This window comes from Panicum hallii, chromosome 9 (assembly GCF_002211085.1).
Source record: "Panicum hallii strain FIL2 chromosome 9, PHallii_v3.1, whole genome shotgun sequence".
Classification (NCBI taxonomy): Eukaryota; Viridiplantae; Streptophyta; class Magnoliopsida; order Poales; family Poaceae; genus Panicum; species Panicum hallii.
Genome location: NC_038050.1, coordinates 11,885,759 through 11,905,813, shown reverse-complemented (window position 1 = coordinate 11,905,813; position 20,055 = coordinate 11,885,759). Strand labels below are relative to the sequence as shown.

General features: G+C 49.1%; 2 protein-coding genes across 2 annotated transcripts; both read right to left on the bottom strand.

The window, feature by feature from the left end:
* Positions 1–1,919: 1,919 nt before the first annotated feature.
* On the bottom strand, positions 1,920–5,627 carry LOC112874623 (heat shock 70 kDa protein, mitochondrial-like). Its single transcript, XM_025938054.1, has 6 exons — positions 5,424–5,627; positions 4,687–4,760; positions 4,526–4,604; positions 3,875–4,444; positions 3,163–3,783; positions 1,920–2,814 (listed from the first exon to the last, which is right to left on the bottom strand). Exons 1-6 carry the CDS (start codon positions 5,484–5,486, stop codon positions 2,185–2,187), a joined length of 2,037 nt encoding a protein of 678 aa, XP_025793839.1. The 5' UTR covers positions 5,487–5,627; the 3' UTR covers positions 1,920–2,184.
* A 12,292-nt stretch (positions 5,628–17,919) lies between these two features.
* LOC112875700 lies at positions 17,920–18,723 on the bottom strand. Its single transcript, XM_025939642.1, has one exon. It carries the CDS (start codon positions 18,629–18,631, stop codon positions 18,098–18,100), a length of 534 nt encoding a protein of 177 aa, XP_025795427.1. The 5' UTR covers positions 18,632–18,723; the 3' UTR covers positions 17,920–18,097.
* Positions 18,724–20,055: the final 1,332 nt, after the last annotated feature.

Here is a 20,055-nt window from a genome sequence, read left to right as displayed (position 1 = left end):
TACTCTGCTTGAACTTAGGTTTTTCCGAACTACAAGTACAGAAACTCCATCGCAATGAATAAGGAAAGAGTAACAAAGATAGCTCTGAGGTGCCTCTCCCAAGCAATCTACGATTACCAACATGTTCAACTGTCTGAAGATCAGTTAAACGTGATAAACACTTCAATACCCATCTTCAAATAAATCCATCGCGTGTACTCGCATGTCCTCCAAAAATTGATAGTTAGACTCGTTTGATGCTAACTTTCAGAAGAAGAAGAAGGATTAAGTTGATTATTAATTTCATTGCTTGTGCGAAGGAGGCACATGGCCGGTGGTGCGATCTTCGCCAGAAAACTAAACAGTAAACAGTGCAAGAAAGCAACCACCTGGACGTGTTCCACCATCCCCTGATGAGCAGCTGACTCTGGAATCATGGTCGGTTTTTTTTTTGGATAAGAAACCATGATCGTATTAACTCGTGGCTGTGGCTGAACGCTATATACTAGTACTAATTGCGCCCTACCACTAGCGTGCCAGGAAATTCAATCATTGCTCAGAACTGAATTTCACATGGCGACACGATTTCTCCGAGAACAGACAGAGCAGAGCAACAGTAAGAAGCATGAAAGAAACCCACTGTCACTATGATTCTCTGAAGAAGCATCAGCAACAGTAAGAAACACGAGAATAAATGTACCTTCCTTCACGCAAAAGAAAAAAATGAAAAAAAAACTTCGTGGTCTCGTGCACTAGCTGATTAGCTGAAACGAGAGAACTCGCCAATGGTTCGATGCGTGCGTGCATCAGAGCCCAAAAGAGGCACCGTATGCAACAAAGCAACATGGCCAATCCTTCTGGAGGCAAGATTTTACCGTCACGATGTTGCATGTGAATGATTTTGAAACAGTTGAAGCCCTGGGTTGAGCACCCGCTTCTACGAGATAGAAGGGGACAAGCAATGAGCCAAACTAAAATGAACTTGCGGCTAAAATTTGGCTTACTTTAGCAACTAAAATGAACTAGGAGGTTGCTATTATGGAGCCCAGTTTTTGCTCCCAACCAAATGATAGCCAAAATTGGGCAGAGGGGCCAAATTTTTGCTTGCCTAGCATCGGAACGCATGCACCAAACGTAATCATTTTCCTGGTAGATCATTGCGCTGTTGCTGTCCATTGGTCGAGGTTTCAACCCGCAAGTGGCAGTAAAATTGCTCGGTTCGACTGACCGAAGATCTGCAAAAACGTGATAAACACTTCGATACACGGGATATTTTGCATGCTAGCTATGACTCTATGACTACCGGAGGAAAGAACGGAATAGTTTCCTTTTTCATCCTGCTCACATCTTCCTGTCAAGAACTCGAAATTATAGTTTTGACAGAAAGAAACATCACCAAAATGAACAAGAATAACCAATGAAACGGCCTTTGGGATCTGCAAGAGGGAGCACGCACGAATGATACATCCCGGTAGCGTATTTTGAGGTGCCTCTCCAATCTTTTATGATCCACGAAACGTGTTAAACATAGCAATAAGCACCATAAACTCATTGCATGTTACTTTCGAATCTTTCAGAAACATAATTAAATCTAGGAGAGTCGCATCGAAGGTTTGATTTTTTTTTGGCAGAAAGACAAATTTGACAAACGTGACAACACCTCGAAATGCCTTTCCATGTCAACTCAGCAGGCAGCTCATCATATATAGGCACCAGCGTGTCGTGAGATTCAAATCAAACTCCTTTTCACATGGCAAAAGATTTGGACGGAGAACCCATCGCAGCAAGCAACTTGTTAAGTCAATAGTCGAGCATTGCTAAGAACATACCACCAATCCGTTTCAAAATTAGTTTTGGCAAATCTAGATACATAAGCTATGCATCTATAAATTTAGCTATGCCTAATTTTTGGAACGGAGGGAGTATCAGACAGTAAAACAAATCTGAAACAAATATACCTTCGTGCATTAGCAAAATCCGCCAATGGTTCACTGTGCTCGTGGATCAAGGCCTGGACAAGGCACCATACGCAACAAAGCCATGACCTACCAGACAATGTTGTGTGACCTCACATCACTGCTGAGGAGAAACAAGGGGGCAAATCCAAAGGATTATTACAGAACAGGTTACATCACATCTGACTATCTTGTGTTCCCAAAAAAGAGTGGCTATTTCTAAGGGATGCTACTGTTCAATCCCTTCAACTCACTTCTTGACCTCCTCATACTCAGCCTCTGGAGCCTGATCGCCACCGCTCTGAGGTCCAGATCCTGACTGCGAACCGCCTGAGCCACCGCCAGACATGTGCTGCCCGATCTTTGAGACAGCCTTGTTAGCAGCCTCAAGCTTGGCCTTGATCTTCTCAATGTCATCTGAGGCCATCTCCTGGCGGAGGTCAGCGATGGCTGCCTCGATCTCAGATGCAACCTCGGCTGGGATCTTGTCCCTGTACTCTCCTAGACTCTTCTCGATGCTGTAGATAGTGGTGTCTGCGTTGTTCCTGATGTCGATGAGGGCTTTCCGCTCCTGATCCTTCTGGGCATGCAGCTCAGCTTCTTGGACCATCTTCTGGATGTCAGACTCAGACAGCCCACCAGAGGATCGGATGGTGATATTCTGCTCCTTTCCAGTGGCCTTATCTTTGGCAGAGACGGTCACGATTCCATTGGCATCTATGTCAAATGTGACCTCAATCTGAGGCAGACCTCTTGGGGCCGGAGGAATGCCCACAAGGTCAAATTCACCAAGAAGTTTGTTGTCTGCAGCCATCTCACGCTCACCTTGCAACACACGGATACCAACTTGGGTTTGATTGTCTGCAGCAGTTGAGAACACCTGAAAAAAACAGAGCCAACGATCAGATCAAAGTAACTAGAGCTTGGGAGTGAATGCTACAGCAACATGGATCAAACACTTTACACCACCCTACCAGAACATCCCTAAGAAAAAATGACCAATGAGTTAAAAGTTAAGACCAAAAGCTCATAATCCACTTCACATTAGATGGAAGTACGAGGGGTCCACATGAGCTCATAATCCAACGCACGTGAAATAGATGTCTAAACAAAATGCTTTGATAACATTCTAAGTTAAATCTGGGATTGCCACAAGATAAAGCTGCATACTCAGTAGAGTGAAACAAATTTGCCCTTCAGAAGAAAGATCAGAGATATCATAACTCACCTGGCTTTTCTTTGTGGGAATTGTAGTGTTCCTGTTGATCAATCTGGTGAAGATACCACCCAGTGTCTCAATACCAAGTGACAGGGGAGTAACATCAAGGAGAAGAAGCTCCTTAACATCTCCACGGAGAATACCACCCTGAATGGCAGCACCCATGGCCACAGCCTCATCTGGGTTGACTCCTTTGCTTGGGCTCTTTCCAAAAATTTCAGAGACCACCTCCTGTACCTTTGGAACCCTGGTCATTCCACCAACAAGCAGAACTTCATCCACCTCCTTAGTGGATATTCCAGCATCCTTCAAGCAATTCTTGCATGGATCCCTAGTCCTCTCAATCAGGTTGTGCACAAGAGCTTCAAACTTTGACCTTGTCAATGTGATGTTCAAATGCTTTGCTCCAGAAGCATCAGCTGTTATGAATGGTAGATTGATTTCAGTCTGAGAAGTTGATGAAAGTTCGACCTTTGCCTTCTCAGCAGCTTCACGAAGTCTCTGCAGGGCCAACCTGTCCTTGGACAGATCAATGCCCTCAGTTTTCTTGAAATCACTCACCAAGAATTCCAACAGTGTGTTATCAAAATCTTCACCACCCAAGAAGGTATCACCATTTGTCGCTTTGACCTGAGTGATAATACATAGAATTGGATCAGAAAAGAATGTATTTCGGAAAAAGTTTCCAGAAGAAGGTGACTTGAAAGTTATGAAGATATACCTCAAAAACTCCATTTGAGATCTCCAGAATAGAGATATCAAAAGTTCCTCCTCCAAGATCAAAGACTGCTATCAAACCCTCCTTGTTGTTCATTCCATAAGACAGAGCAGCAGCTGTTGGTTCATTGATGATCCTCTCAACATCAAGGCCAGCAATGCGGCCAGCATCCTTTGTGGCCTGACGCTGAGCATCATTGAAATAAGCAGGAACAGTAATCACTGCCTTCGAGACAGAGTTGCCAAGGTAAGATTCAGCTGTCTCCTTCATCTTGGTCAGCACAAATGCACCAACCTGACTTGGCGAGTACTGCTTGCCATCTGTTGTTTCAACCCAAGCATCACCATTAGGAGCCTTCACAATTTTGTACGGCACCATCTTCATCTCTTTCTGTGTCTGTGGATCGTCAAAGCGGCGCCCAATCAACCGCTTTGTTCCAAAGAAAGTATTCTGAGGGTTGGTTACTGCCTGGCGCTTGGCCGGAGTTCCAACAAGCCTTTCACCTTTCTGAGTAAAAGCAACAACAGATGGTGTTGTCCGCGCACCTTCGGCATTCTCAATAACTTTTGGGCTCTGCATTAATTAGTAAAAGTTAGTAAACAGCAAATGGGAGAAATGAAACCATGATAGGGAAAATTGTTAGGTGTAGCTGACCTTTCCCTCCATAACAGCAACACATGAGTTAGTTGTTCCCAAATCAATTCCAATAACCTCATTTCCAGCTGATTTTGCACTGAAAGCAATTCATCAAGTGAATTAGCATTACTACAACCAGAAATATGTGTAGAATTAAGGCAGCAAGAGATCATTGTTACCTGAAAGGTCTTGCAAAATTACCCCATTTTGAGAACACATTGGCAGCACATGTCGACTGTAAGCTGGCGCCCAGCTGAAAACAAGCACAATCACCAACAGTAAGAGCTGAGCTACAAGCTATGAAACAGATAGTACTGTCTACAAATTGTTCAAGGTTCCCCTTCGTTACAATCCTAGCTAGACTGGCTGAATAAATCAAACAAAACTGATAAAGAATACTGCAGACAAAAAAATCTAATTGGTCATGGCGCAATGACAATTTATTCAGGGTTAGCTCCATATCAGTAGTGAGAATGTGAGATAACGGTCACCACTAATGCAAAACATCCTGTGCGCACGGAAGCATGTACAATCTTTAAACGGTACACAAGTCCATGAATAAAAAAAACTCAGCAAGTAATTCCGTGTAGCCCCCAAACAATTTACACACTATGTTCTCTCACAAATCGTAAGAGACCACTGCTCCTCCACAAGAGTAAGCTAACAACCGTCCAGAATTCAACTAATTCGCTAATACCCCCGAGCACATCGAATCTACAGGCACTACTCTATCGTCCTCGCGTAAAATCCACGAGCACGTTATACCCCCATCAAATCTACAATCACTCGCCCCCACCACCCATTCCTCCACGCGGATCAACAAACAAACCGCTAGATTACCAGCCACGAGACTACTACACCAACCACAAGTAGAATCAGGGAGACGGGGGGAGCTGGAGAGAAAGGAGGGCCTTACAGATCCGAGAGGGGACGCGAGCTCCCGCCGCCGCGCGGCGCGGAGGAGCAGCGACGCCGCCATGCGTGGCTAGTACCGGGCGCGGGGCGAGGAGGGTTTCGGCTGCGCTGCCGCTGCGGCTGCCTGCGACTGCGAGACGGCGGCGAGGGTTTTGGGAGGGGATGCTTCGGGAGACGGCGTGACGGGAATGGGGTTGCGGGGCGAGGTGGCTCGTGGTGGGCTTTATGAGGTCGTGGCCGCCGCGGCTGGATAGGTCACTGAACGGTGGGCCGCCACGTCGGGCGGACGCCGGGCCGCGGCGACGAGGAAGGCTGTAGAAACCTCTGGACGCGAGAGCCAGGTTCTCCGAGGGTTTTCTTGCCTTTTTCCCAAGGCAGGTGGTAGGTTTCTCGAGAGGGTGGGCCGAGGAATGGGCTCTTTCCGTGTGGTGGACTGGCAGGCCGTTTCGCGGCCCACGGCTCTAACATTCGGTCGGAAGAGGACCAAGGGCTGGAGAAAAATGGTTAAATTTCCGGTTAGAAATTACAGTGCTCCGACAATATTTCCGGTTAGAAATTACAGTGCTCCGACAAGAAATTACATCGAGATCAGGAACTTGAAAATGCAAGGAACACCAAACTTAGACAGGTTCGGACCGCGAAGTGCGTAATACCCTACGTCCTGTGTGGTGATTCGTATTTCCTTGCGTGTAGAATCGTCTTGATGATCTTATCTTGAGAGGGTCCCTGTCCTCCCTTATATATCCGGGAAGTCAGGGTTACATGAATCCGAACTGATACTAGCCAAGGAATCGTACCAGAACATATCTCGAGTAGATTTTTTCTGTATCGGTTAGCTTTATCTCCTATTTAAACGGGATAAATAAGAGATAAACGAGATAAATAAGATGAATAAGAGATAAGACGGACTTAATCTCTTAAACCTCTTTAAACTACGCTATGTACACAGTCACGTGACCCCGGGTCTGACAAGCCACCGAGCTCTTCGTAGCTGAGTACTGCAGGCTTCTCGAGTACTTTCAAAGTAGTTTTCGGTCTCTTCTGAAGCTCCGTCCTAAAGTCCTTCTTCGAGTACTTACTTGGCTGCATCAAAGTTATGAGGTGCTCATGCCCCAAATTATATTTTACATATGGTGTGCGATTGAAAAATCGCACTCCATATGGAGTAGCCCCCCAGCCTTAGGTTGAATCGGAAAATCAGACTGAGGGTTGCATTAATCTTGAATCTTCCTTACTTACTTTTTCAAAATAAATTCGAAAAAATAACTAGTCGATGCCGCGTATCCCGCAACCCTCGAGTCTTGAATCCAAGTCTCTCAAGTTTAGAAATAAGGATCCAAAAGTCGTGGCATGCAGTGTAAAAATATCCATATGGTAAAAAACTGATGTGATGGTACAAATGATGGAATTTAGATTAGACATTCGGAAAACCCCCTTTTTCGGGACAATTAACCCTGAAAAAATGGTTAAACGAATATTTTATCTAAACAATCCACCAAATGACCTCTCAACTTCCAAATATTCCGTGAAACGACTCTTCAACTTCAAAACAGTAGAACTATTCTCAGCCGCTGGTTATTTAACCCTGCGGTAACTCCAAGTAAAAACTATACTTTCAATCACCAATCTACCAAGAACCGTCAAAATCCTCGAATAGAGCCGCGCTCCACCTTCATCCTCCCAAAGAAATCCTAATCTCCCAGATCTCCCCGCCCCTCTCCCCGCAGCCCCCGAGCAACTCGTGGTGAGCGGATCCAAAGATGGCGCCTAAGAAATCAGAGAAAGAAGGGAAGAAGAAGGAGGCGCAGCCGCCGACCGGAAAGTGGACACACAGTAAGTGCTCCCTCAACAATCTCAATAAGCTAGTTTCCGAGGGATTGCTCCAAGACAAGAATCTTGTCAATTGGTGCCCCTCATTCCGCGAACCTTTTCCTATGGAAAATATTGATGAAATCGTCATATTTTACCATTTTGCCGAACGGGGTCTGGCCCTCCCCTCTTGTTCTTTTTTCCGCGGCCTCCTTTACTATTACAGGCTTGAGCTCCGTCACCTCAACCCGAACTCAATTTGCCACATCTCGATTTTTATTCATTTCTGTGAAGCCTTCCTTGGAATCGAACCCCACTGGGATCTTTTCCTCCTCTTCCGCGTCAAACCACAACCCACCTCCAAGAACCCTTCCGTTGTAGGGAGCGCCGACGTCCAACTCAGACAACAAGCCGGCGACAAGTATCTTACGTACAAATTCCCCTCCAACATTCTCGGGTGGAAAAATCACTGATTTTATATCGAAAATCATGCCCCCCAACTCCCAGAAAAGTCAAACAGTCCACTTGTTGTGAGGCCGGAGTGGAATATCGAGCTTTTCAGGGGGGACATGGATCAAGTTGAGGAGCTGTTAGACACCATAGCAGCGCACAAGCTGATGGGAGTGACCGGCGCATCCATCATATTTTTCTTTTTCAAACACCGAGTCCAACCAATCCAGTAACACCACCGTCTTGGCTTCGAGTACACGGGCGCTGAAGATCCGTCTCGCATGTGCACAGAGGAGCTGTCACACGAAGCCGCGCTCCTCCGAGTCAAGCGGGTGCTGTTGGACGTGGATGCAGTCCCCTACATCCCAGGACTGTTCTGCACGCGAAGTCCTCCAAGACCGGTGAGTACTCGACTACTTTTTGTTAAAAATAAACTCTGTTATGCCGCTGCTAACTGAAAACCTTCTGTAGGGGCACACAGAGCTGTACCGGAGCTACCCGACATCCCCCGGCCGGACCACCTCCTCCCCAGCGCCGCGGCCGAAGCCAAGAGGACCCGAGTAGCCGAAGCTCTGCCCGGCAGCGAGTCTACAGAGGGCGGAAACCCCCGAGCAGAGAAAGAAGCCGAGGAGGAGGCGAGTAGAGGCGACTCCCTCGGACCATCCGTGGAGTTGGCCGATACTCTACCTGCGGTCCCGCAGGGTCGCCGGGTTGCGCGCAAGCGAAAAGCGCAAGAAGTCGAGTCCTCCAGGTACGAAGATGCTGCCTTGTTGTCATACACCAATATTATTGCATGCTAACATTTCCCGTTTGCAGTCCTCCAGCTTCTCCACCCAAACCCGGGCGCCTAGAGATGGAAACAAACCCAACGGCCTCTGCGGCGGTTACCGTGGCGGGCACCGCGCCAGAGGCTGGTGTGACCCCGCCGCCGACAACGAGTACCTCGCGACGGGCTATGCGGGTGAAGAAGGCGGTCATGAAGAAGTCGACACTGTAAGTTTGCACTCTGTTGCCTAGTGATCATTCAGCTCTTTTTCGACTTGTATGATGGTATAACTGAGTCTGCTTTATTAGGTCTGCAAGCGCCGCTCCACGCAAGTCGATGCCGGTCGCTGCTATTCCAGCCCCCGAGCCAGCGACCCTAGAGGAGCCCACGCCCCAGGAGCCACAACAAGCCGAAGCGAGGGCCGGTGGCGAGGAACAAGTCGAGGCCCCTGACGCCGCTCCTGCGGATGGCATAGGTAATCATCTGACCGTCCAAGGCTAGCTGCCTAGACCCAGGTATTATGTACTGAAAACATCTAGACTTGCAGGTGCCTAGCAATCATCTTCTGGGGAGGCCGCAGGGACCTCGAGTCCCGAGGAGCTGCTGATGGCCGAGCTCGGGTGCCAGGACATCATCGCCGCCGATCTGGTGGATGACCCAATGCTGACGGCCGGTAACATAAAGACCTTCAAGAAGGTATACATGGAACTGTATGACTTTGCCATGGTAAGACTTGGGTACTTTTCCGCTTGTATGCATTGTCGAGTTGTTTGTCTGACTCCCCTCCTTTATGCAGAACGTGATCACTCACTCACAGAAGAAATCCGAGAAGTTAAAGGTGGTCGTGAGTGGTCACCAAGAGCTTGCTGCTAAGGAGAAACGCATATCCAAGTAGCAAACGAAGAACAGCTACCTCCGGAGAGAACTCGACATGCTGAAGCAGGAACGTACTCGAGAGACATGGCTTCTCAAGAACGACCTGCGCAATCTCGAGGAGCGGCTCAAGGAAGAGAAGAAAGCGCACCAAGGTAGGCCTTTTTCCTTCATCGAGTACTTTCCTTTAGCAGGTTTCCTTGGACGCTGAAAATATCTGCACCGCAGAGCTTAGAAAAATCTTAAAATACAAAGAAGAGCTGCCTACTGACGTGAAGAATATGCTGTATCGCCGTACAGATGACGTCAAGAGGCTGCAAAAGATAGTCGCCGATACTGAAGAACAGTTCGCTGACTGCCTTCGGCAAATCAAGACGCTGGGCGAAGAGAAGGGGCGGCGGGAGAAGGAACTGGAGATCCTCAGGGAAGCTGCCCAGACGCTCGTGGATATGGTGGATCCAGCGGAAGAAGGCGAAGTGGACAAGCAGCCACTGCTGGAGCGACTTCATGTGGCGTCGAAAAGAGTTGTCAAGTTCCTCGCAGAAGCCCCGGTCGCATGTGTCAGCCACGCCCTTGCATTTATGAAATTTTTTTGGCCAGAAGCCCCGCTGGGAATGTTCACGCAGGGAGTGGCTGCGGAGTGCACTGAAGAGCAGTTCAACAAGTACCTCCAAGAAGCCCAACCTGTCGCAGAACAGATAGTACAAAGTGTACTGCAAGAAGATTAGGGTGTAAAGAACAAGTACTCATTGTCTTGTAAATATTCTTATTTGATATCTCCTCTTGTGTATGCCTTAGCTGAACTATCATCCAGACTTAAAGGCAAAGTAGTCGACATTGCCCCGAGTGTACCGACCCGAGAAGTAGTCGTAGCAGCTCCGAGTAGGAACCCAACTAACAAGTTAGCCGTAACCTGATCGGGAAGGTCTAACCCGTTAGGAAAGAACGCGAGCATCGTCGCGATATTGCCGTATTTTATGGCAAAGAAAACTAAACTACCCCGAGTGCACTGACTCGAGAAGTAGTCGTAGTAGCTCCGAGTAGGAACCCAACTAACAAGTTAGCCGTAACCCGATCGGGAAGGTCTAACCCATTAGGAAAGAACGCGAGCATCGTCGCGATATTGCCGTGTTTTATGGCAAAGAAAATGAAAGTACCCCGAGTGCACCCACTCTGGGTGTAGTCAAGATCGCTCCTCATGTGAGCGCGTCCAACAAGTTAGGTATAAACCAACGGATCGAATTTGTTGGGAAAAGACGCGAGCATCGTCGCGCAGCTGCCGTGCTTCTGGCAAGGAGTTGAAATTGTCCTGAGTGCAACGACTCTGGGCGTAGTCGACGTAGCTCCGTATGCGAGCCCATCCAACAAGTTAGGTATAAACCAATCGAACGGATCGATCTTGTTGGGAAAGATGCGATCGTCATCACAAACGACCGTTAAATGTCATGGCGAGAAGTCGAAAAAGCATGGACGTGGCCGTAGCCTCCACCAAAGCTTGGGACAAGAGGTCATGATCACGGCCGTAGCCTCCGTAACACTCATGACAAGAAGTCGATTTATATAAAACATACATGAGGCCGTAGCCTCCGTGTGTTCACGGAGAAATTTACAATCCGAATCTTGTGACACGTAGCCTCCAAATTGATTCGGAAGAACAAGACCACCTGAACGCCCAGAAATCAGCTATCTCCGAACATCTTCTCATGGGTAGAACTTGCGCAGGTTCTGAATGTTCCAAGAGATCGGAACATCTTGGCCCTCGGGATATTGTAATCGATACGATCCCGGTCTTGTAACCTGCTTCATGACGAACGGACCTTCCCACCTTGAGTTGAGCTTGTGTAGGCCAGACTCGTCTTGGATGCGACGTAGGACCAAATCGCCTATGTTAAATGACCGTTCCCTCATGTTGCGATCGTGATAGCGCCGAATCCCCTATAGGTATCAGGCTGACTGAACAAGAGCGGTGCACCGAGCCTCTTCGACAGAATCAAGCTCTAACTGCCTCGCTTCGTCCGTCTCGCCTTCATTGTACATTTCAACCGTGGGGATTTCCACATAATGTCGGCTGGTAAGATAGCTTCAAAGCCGTAGATGAGGAAAAACGGAGTTTGTCCCGTGACTTTGGACGGCTGAGTCCGGAGCCCCCAGACGACATGTGGCAACTTATGCATCCACTTTCCTCCTTTCTTACTGTTTTCATCGTAAAGTCTTTTCTTGAGGCCCTCAATTATCATGCCGTTCGCCCTTTTGACTTGACCATTGGCCCTTGGGTGTGCAACAGAGACATATTTGACCTCGATGCACCCATTTTCACAGAAACTCCCAGAACTGGTTGGCCGTGAAGTTTGATCCCAGGTCTGTGATGATGGTATTTGGGAAGTCGAAGCGATGCAAGATATCAGAGATGAAATCAACAACACGATCTGGTGTGAGCTTGGCTATCGGCTTGTACTCGATCCACTTGGTAAATTTGTCGATAGCCACCAATACATGGGTGAAACCGCCTGGCACCGTTGTGAAGGGCCCAATCATATCTAGGCTCCAGCAGGCAAACGGCCAGGATGGCGGTATGGTGATGAGACTGTGAGCCGGGACATGAGATTACTTTCCGAAGAATTGGCAGTTTTGGCATCTCCGCATGAGGTCTTCAGCATCGGATACTGCGGTGGGCCACCAGAAACCAGCTCTGTATGATTTTCCCACCAGCGTTCTTGAAACTGCGTGGTTGCCGCAAATGCCCTCATGTATCTCCCGCAATATGTCGCAGCCGTCTTCTTTCGTGACGCATTTCATGAGCACCCTAGATCGTGCGCCGCGCCGATAGAGCTTGCTGTCGACCAGGACAAAACCTTTGCTTCTGCACATGACACGAGCTGCCTCTGCGCTTCTTGCGTCTACCCCTACTGGAAGTTTTTGATCCCGGATGACGTTGATGTAAGCCTCTCTCCAGTCCTCCCCAAGCATCATAACCTCTCGATTAGGCTGGTGAAGACCATTATCAGTGATTACCTGAGGTGAGGACTTAATGGATGGCTGTTTCAGCTCCTGGACGAAAACTCCCACTGGAACCTTTGCATGGGTGGATCCTAGCTTGGACAGTATGTCCGTGCCAACGTTGTGTTCCCGTAACACATGATGAACCTCTAGGCCGGAAAATTTATTTTCCAGCTTGCGCACTTCTTATACATAAGCGTCCATCGTCTCCTTATTGCAATCCCACTTTTTGTTAACTTGCCGAACCACAAGAAGAGAATCGCCATATACAAGTAGTCGCTTGATCCCTAGTGATATTGCCAAACGTAGCCCGTGAAGCAAGGCTTCATACTCGGCTTTATTGTTGGATACCTCCCAAAGGATCTGAAAGACATACTCTGGCTTGTCGACTGGAGTTAGAATTTGATTCTCTCTCCACTCAGCCATGAAATCGACTAGAGCTTGAGACTTGATTGCAGTGCGTGGCTTGAAGTCGATAGACAAAGCCCCCAGTTCCACTGCCCACTTTGATATACGCCCAGTGGCATCTTGATTATGAAGAATATCCGCTAAAGGGAAATCCGTAATCACAGTGATCTTGTACTCATCGAAATAATGGCGCAACTTTCTTGAGGCAATCAGAATTGCATATAAAAGTTTCTGAACTGCTGGGTACCGTACCTTGGATTTGGTGAGTACCTCGCTGACGAAATATACAGACCTCTACACTCCAAATGCATGGCCTTCCTCACCTCGCTCGACTACAATAGCACTGCTGACAGCATGAGTTGTTGCCGCGATGTAGGGAAGTAGATCTTCCTCCGGCAGTGGTGTTGTAAGGACCGGCGGAGACTGAAGGTGATGTTTCAGATCTTGCAGGATCCGCTCGGCCTCCTCCATCAATTGGAATTTATCTTCGCGTTTCAGGAGCTTGAAGAAGGGTAGTGCTCTCTCCCCGAGTCGGGAGATGAACCTATTCAGAGCTGTCATGCATCCTGTTAGCTTCTACACATCTTTAACTGTGGCCGGAGCCTTCATATCAATGATGGCCGTGATCTTCACAGGATTGGCCTCAATTCCCCGGTTGCTGATGATAAAACCGAGCAATTTTCCTGATGGTACTCCAAAAACGCATTTGGTTGGGTTGAGTTTCCACCGAAATTTGCGCAGGCTGCTGAACATTTCTTTCAAGTCTGCGATCAAATCGTCGGAATTCCTGGTCTAGATGACCACGTCATCCACGTAGGCTTCAACGTTCTGATGCAGCTGATCAGCGAAGCACATCTGGATTGCACGATGATAAGTAGCTCCCACGTTTTTTAACCCGAAGGACATAGTTTTGTAAGCATATGTCCCGTACGGGGTGATGAACGCGGTCTTAATTTGATCTTCCTCCTTAAACACAATCTGGTGATATCCCGAATAGCAATAAAAAAAACAAAGAAGGACACAACCCGCCGTCGAGTCGACGACTTGATCGATGCGCGGTAGCCCAAAGTGATCTTTCAGGCAATGTTTGTTGAGATCAGTATAGTCAACGCACATCCTCCATTCATTATTCTTTTTTCTTACAAGAACGGGATTAGCTACCCACTCTGGATTGATAACTTCTTTAATGAATCCAGTCGTGAGCAGTTTAGCTATTTCCCATTTGATTGCCTCACGCTTGTCGTGAGCAAACCTCCACGGACGTTGCTTTTTGGGCATAGCCTTTGGGTGTACATTCAGACTATGCTCGATCAGCTCCCTGGGCACCCCTGGCATATCCGCTGGTTTTCACGCGAATATGTCTTGGTTAGCCCGAAGGAAACTGACGAGCATGAGTTTCTATTTCTCACCTAAGCCCACGCCGATGACGGCGGTCTTAGATGAGTCACCCTCCTAGAGCTGGATCGTCTGGAGCGCCACGTCGTCAGTCGACTGGATGCTCGACTTGCTGGCCTTTCTCGAAGGGATCTCCAGCCCGGACTGGGAGAGGCCGCTGGATCGCCTCCTGATTGCAATCATACGACTTCTTCAAGTCATCTCGGAGAGTAAGTACTCCACTTAGTCCTGGCATCTTGAGAAGCAGATAAATATAATATGGCACTGCCATGAATTTGGCGAGTGCCGGACGACCCAATATAGTATGATAAGAAGATTCGAATTTAGCCACTTCGAATTTGATGAACTCGGTGCGGTAGTTCTCCCTCATGCCGAAGGTGACTAGAAGAACTACCGTACCAAGTGGGTGCACCGCGTTACCTGGGACAATACCTAAGAAGGGTTATTTGCTCGGAACCAGCATGCCCGTGAGGTCCAGATCCATCTTCCTCAGAGTGCTGGCGAAGATGAGGTTGAGACCACTCGCACCGTCGATGAGCACATTGGTGAGCCTGTCCTCTGCCACCACTAGATCCAGGACCAGGGGGAACTTGCCGGGCTCCGAGAAGCTCGTCCACTGATCGTCGTGGGAGAACGAGATGGGGACCTCCGACCAACGGAGTGGCCGTGGTACCGCCGGCTCGATGGACATGATCTCCCGGAGAACCAGCTTCTGGTCCCGCCTGGAGCCGAAGTCTCCATCTCCTCCGAAGATGACGTTGACGGTCTTTGAAGCATTCTAGAACTTCGCGTTGCACCCTTGGTCCTCGTGGTCGTCGTCCTCGGGTTCCTTGTCTACTGGTTTCTTGTTGTTCTTACCACCACCGAAGTTGCTGAATGTCCTCCGGAGGTGGTAACAGTCGATGGCCGCGTGATTGGCACCTGGGTGCCATGGGTATTTCTTCTGCAGGAGATTCTTGAACTCCTCCTGCGTCGTCGACTCCTTGCCTCGCGAGGGACAATCCACAGCCGCGATAAGATCATCTGGCCTGCGCTTTCGGGGTGGACCCGAATAGTCCCACTGGCCTTTGTCGTTGCGGTTGTCATTTGGACGCCTCAGATTGCTATCTTGGTACCGCGGGAACCGCTCCCGCATCTTCTCCTCCTATTCGGACCAGTCGTGCATCATGTCACGAAGGCCCGCAACAGTTTTCGGCCTATTCCGCCCGAAGTCTCTGTAGATGCCTAGGTCGGTGATACCGTTGTAGAAGCAGTTGATGATGTCATCCTCTGAGATGTTCGCGATGGTAGCGCGAACGTCGAAGAAGCGACATGTGTAGGACCGCAGGAGCTCGTTACGTTCCTATTTACACTGAGCAAGATCGTGACGAGTATTTGCGCGAGCGATCGCTCCCTGAAAGTTGTCGATGAAGACCTTGAGCTATTCCCAGGAGTCGATCGAGTTGTTGCTGAGTCTTTCCAGCCACGTAAGCGGCGCAGGGTCCAAAGCTATCGGAAAGTAGACAACTTTGGTGATGTTGGAGCCCCTTGCGACTTCAATAGCCATGGAGTAGCAACGTAGCCATTGCTGAGGAGCCTGCTTGCCGTCGTACTTGGTGATGCCGATCGGCTTGAAGCCCTCAGGGTATTTGTAGCTGCTGAACCGTGCAGAGAAAGCTGGGAAACGGTCTCTACAGTCAGTACCTTCAGTCTCAACTTCTTCGCGAACCTTGCGCCTGGAGTCGATCACGGACCGCGCATCGCGGCCTTCATTAATGTGCTGGCGCAGGTCTTCTGGAGGAGGTCGATGATTGGCCTGTCGCAGGTTACCCCCTGGAGGTGGCTGCTGCCTCCCGCTAGTGGCCTAACTCCCGCGAGCATTGTCGTTGTTATGGCTGGGCTGAGGTCGAGGGCGACCGCCAGCCGTTCGGCTGTGAGCCTGGCTCCGACTCTCGCCCACACGCTCCTCCCTGATAGTAGACGCCGGGTTTTTCTGATCCAGCTGGTTCCAGGCCCTCTGCGCGCAAAGAAGTGCTTGGCGCACATTCGGATCGTTACTGCGCTCGAGTATGGCCGTAACCCTGGCGATGTTGGCCATCGGGGTCCTGAAGCCCCGTTCGCTTACGGCGGCGAATTCAGGGTCAAGCTCGCGATGCATAGATCGCCTGCGCTCGTTGACCCTCCTCCGCCGGATTGTGCGGGCTTTGTTCCTGGCCCTCCGTGCCTCACGATTGGCGTTATTTTCGGCGCCGGCGTTGGTTGTGACCTCATCCTCAGATACATCATCAAATTCGGCGATGGGGAAATCGCCATCATCCTCGCCTTCTTCCGCCATTAGAACCTGGCAAGAGAAGAGCTTATCAGAGCTCGTGTCGACTAGTTCAGTCGACCCCTCTGCCATGGTGGCCAACGGCCTGCCCTCCTGGAAAGGCAAAAGCTCGAGGTGTGCTACAAGTCGATCACCGGCCTCGAGTAGATCAGAAAGGCTCATGCCCTTCCAATACACAAAACGCCCCTCCGGAGTGGTGGTGATCATTAGACTGTCGGCACCGAAACAACCCGAAGTCCCCCGACGTGCGGTGCCTTCGGGTTTTTGGAGTAGAAAATCCAAGTCCTCCTCCAATATGGAGAGGGACTTGGAGCCGTTGGCCTCCTGAAGATCAGTGGCCAAATCCATTGGCCGAGTCGTGATCGGCTACGCGGGTCCTTAGATTGGAACAAGTCCAACCCGAGGAAAGTTGTTGCGGCGCCGGATGAAGTCGTGCTGAAAGTAGACTCCTCCTCGATTCTCGTCGCGGTCCGACAAATCAACAAATCATCGAGATCATCGACGAACTTGTCGTGGTCGCTTTGAGAAAACGCCGTGGGGGTTTTCGACTTCATGTCGACGAGGAAACGATGGAAATCACCCTCGCCATCTGCAACGCAGACCCACGAGTCAAAAACGAAAGTTGTACCCTGAGAAGGTACTGACCTAGTGAATTGGAACGATGCCATCGAGTTCGCCGGTGGATCTTCGATGCGCTCCCCTACCTGGCGCGCCAGTTGTTGGTGTTTTACCGGCTGCCCATCGAAGGGTATATCCAAGGTGGTAAGTTTTAGGTGAAGGGACGCCGAGATTAGGAACTTGAAGGTGCAAGGAACACAAAACTTAGACAGGTTCGGGCCGCGACGTGCGTAATACCCTACGTCCTGTGTGGTGATTCGTATTGCCTTAGGTGTAGAATGATATTGATGATCTTGTCTTGAGAGGGTTCCTGTCCTCCTTTATATATCCGGGAGGTCAGGGTTACATGAATCCTAACGGATACTGGCCAAGGAATCGTATCAGAACATATCTCGAGTAGATTCCTTCTGTATCGGTTAGCTTTATCTCCTATTTAAACGGGATAAATAAGAGATAAACAGGATAAATAAGAGATAAACAAGATAAATAATATGAATAAAAGATAAGACAGACTTAATCTCTTAAACCTCTTTAAACTACGCTATGTACACGGTCCCGTGGCTCCGGGTCTGAAAGTTTCTCTTTCAAAAAACAAAAATAAATAATAAAATGTCTTTGGTTCAATTTTTGTCAAATGCGGATTTTGAAGAATCCTCAGAAGGGTGGAAGCCCTCGTTATGATCATAAGTAAAGTCCACTTAAATGTGACTTTTTTTTTGTATGCCGTTAAGTTTCCCTTCAACTTGCGAATTGAGCTTAATTTGTTGAGCTTCTTGCAGTATAACCTGCCCATACGAATCCAAGTTCAAATCTTACGTTTGGGACCGTCACTGGCTGGTAGCTCAACCACCCTTAACTCCAGGCACATTCCCGTTTTTGGTGCGTAAACATCAGATCGACTTTCTCAATTATTATTCCTCACGTATGGACCGAGGTAATTAAACACAGGCAATAGAGAATGAAGCAAACGAACTCGCAAAGAAAGATACATGAATTAACCATCATCTCCACGCGTGATCACGCACGCCACGGTGCCGGGCCGGCCGCGCGCTCACTTGCTGGTGGCGGCGTCCTCCTTCTTCTCCTCGCCATCGGCGGGCTTGCCCTCCTTCTTCTCCTCCTCCTCCTCGTCGGCGAAGGCAGCGGCGGGGAACGAGCGGCCGATCCCGACGTTGGACTTGAAGTAGATCCTGTCGCGCTTCTCGCCGTCGAGGCTCATCTCGACGATGGGCACCCAGAGCATGACCTGCTTGCTGCGCACCCCGGTCATGCGCTTCATCCGGCCGTCCTCCACGTACGCGGTGACCTCGGCGTCGTAGCGCACCCGGGTGCCCGTGCCCCGGAAGTAGTGCTCGTAGGGCGCCTTCTGCCGCATCCACACGAACCCCGTCTCCCGCACCCAGCCGCACTCCTCCAGCCCCCGCAGCGGCATCACCCCGCCCGGGAAACCCAGCGCCCGGAGCATCTCCTTGGAGTGCGCGAAGCAGGCCTCCGCGCCCGTGATCACCTCCGCGCCCTCGCGCTGATCCCTGCGGCCGCCGGCCGCCGCGGTCGCCGTCGGCACGGTCGTCAGGGACGAAGCCATCGCCGCCGCGCGCGCGCTGATCGGAGCTAGCTATATGTGGCTTGGTGCCTTGATCTTTGCTTGGACACGTGCTGGATCGGAGTGTGTTGTTGTGTGCGATGCAAGTGATGAAGGTTGCAGGAGGGGGCCGGGGGTGTTTTATAGGGGAGGACGGCGGGGAAGTGCAGGAGTGAATAGGTTGGTTGGCCGGTGAGCTACTACTGGTCAATCGGGTAGCTGACCATGGAGGCGGTTTCGGTTAGCTCACCAAGCGCGAGCAGCCAGGACGGACGTTTGGCGCCGAACGGGTGCACCTAGAGGCCTAACACATGGAAGTCGCCATCCGATCCGGCCGTGTTCACTGGATTACACGATCGGAAATCTCTCAAAAGGAAAGAGCTCTGTGTGCACCCGTTGCTGTTTCCCTTTCGAGTTCAATGCGGCGCGCCGATCATTAGCTGAGGCTGCAGCACGATCACTACGATTTGGAACACGATTCCTGATGACGGCATGAGGCTTCAACTTGGAAATCTAGCATCCTTAAGAAATGACGTGTGACCAGTACCTGCCCCAACAACATCGCCATAGCTATGAAACTCCAATGATGAAACGCTGTCCACCACCCATCCTTTGATGATTGATGAAGGAGCCAAACTCCACTTATGAGCCTGACAGTTTTTAGATGCTATATAAAATTCAGGCCGACTATTTTATCTTTTAAAAAGAAAATATCTGGTATATATTACCAAAGTGAAAAATGAAAACAAAACAAAAAAGTTCTTCGCAGAAGGAACCAGCAAAAATGATAAAAAAACACCTATAAATCCTGAAGGTTCTTCTTCGATGATCGCATCACCAACCAAAAGGACTAAACATCGGTTCTAGACCAACCATGTAAAAAAGCATCAAGAGTTGTTATAATCCTCCGCTACTTTACTTAGATGCCTTTTACACGACACTAGCTAATTGTTTTTGTATTTTTTCTCTAGTCATTTCTTTTGCAAGTAAAATATGTTGCTTTTTATTTTCTTTTTTTGCTTTCACTTGTTTAGCTAGGTCGAAAGGATTTGAAATTCTAGCTTCTCGTTTTTTCTTAGGCCCGAGTTGATAAATGTTACCTAGGTGACCATCATCTTCAGTCAAGTTATCATTATGAACATCATTACGGGTATGGTGCAAGGATAACTGCTCCAGGTATCATCATCCGGTGATTCCAAATTCTAACTTCTGGTTTTTGCTTAGGCTCGAGTTGATAAATATCACCTAGGTGACCATCACCTTCAATCAAGTTATCATTCTGAATGTAATTATGGGTATGGTACAAGGATAACTGCTCCAGGGCATCATCATCCAGTGATTCCAATTCATCTAAGTCACTAATAAGGTCTTTTTATCTTTTATTCTAAAGTGGCTAGCTATGAGTTTCTAAAATTTTAAATGTTTAG

Excerpts from the sequence above, each read along its gene's own strand:
- LOC112874623 (XM_025938054.1), bottom strand. The coding sequence starts at position 5,486 with ATGGCGGCGTCGCTGCTCCTCCGCGCCGCGCGGCGGCGGGAGCTCGCG. Across the intron at positions 4,761-5,423 it reads TCGCGTCCCCTCTCGGATCT|CTGGGCGCCAGCTTACAGTC; the intron begins GTAAGGCCCTCC and ends GCTTGTTTTCAG. Across the intron at positions 3,784-3,874 it reads TCTCAAATGGAGTTTTTGAG|GTCAAAGCGACAAATGGTGA; the intron begins GTATATCTTCAT and ends ATTATCACTCAG.
- LOC112875700 (XM_025939642.1), bottom strand. The coding sequence starts at position 18,631 with ATGGCTTCGTCCCTGACGACCGTGCCGACGGCGACCGCGGCGGCCGGC.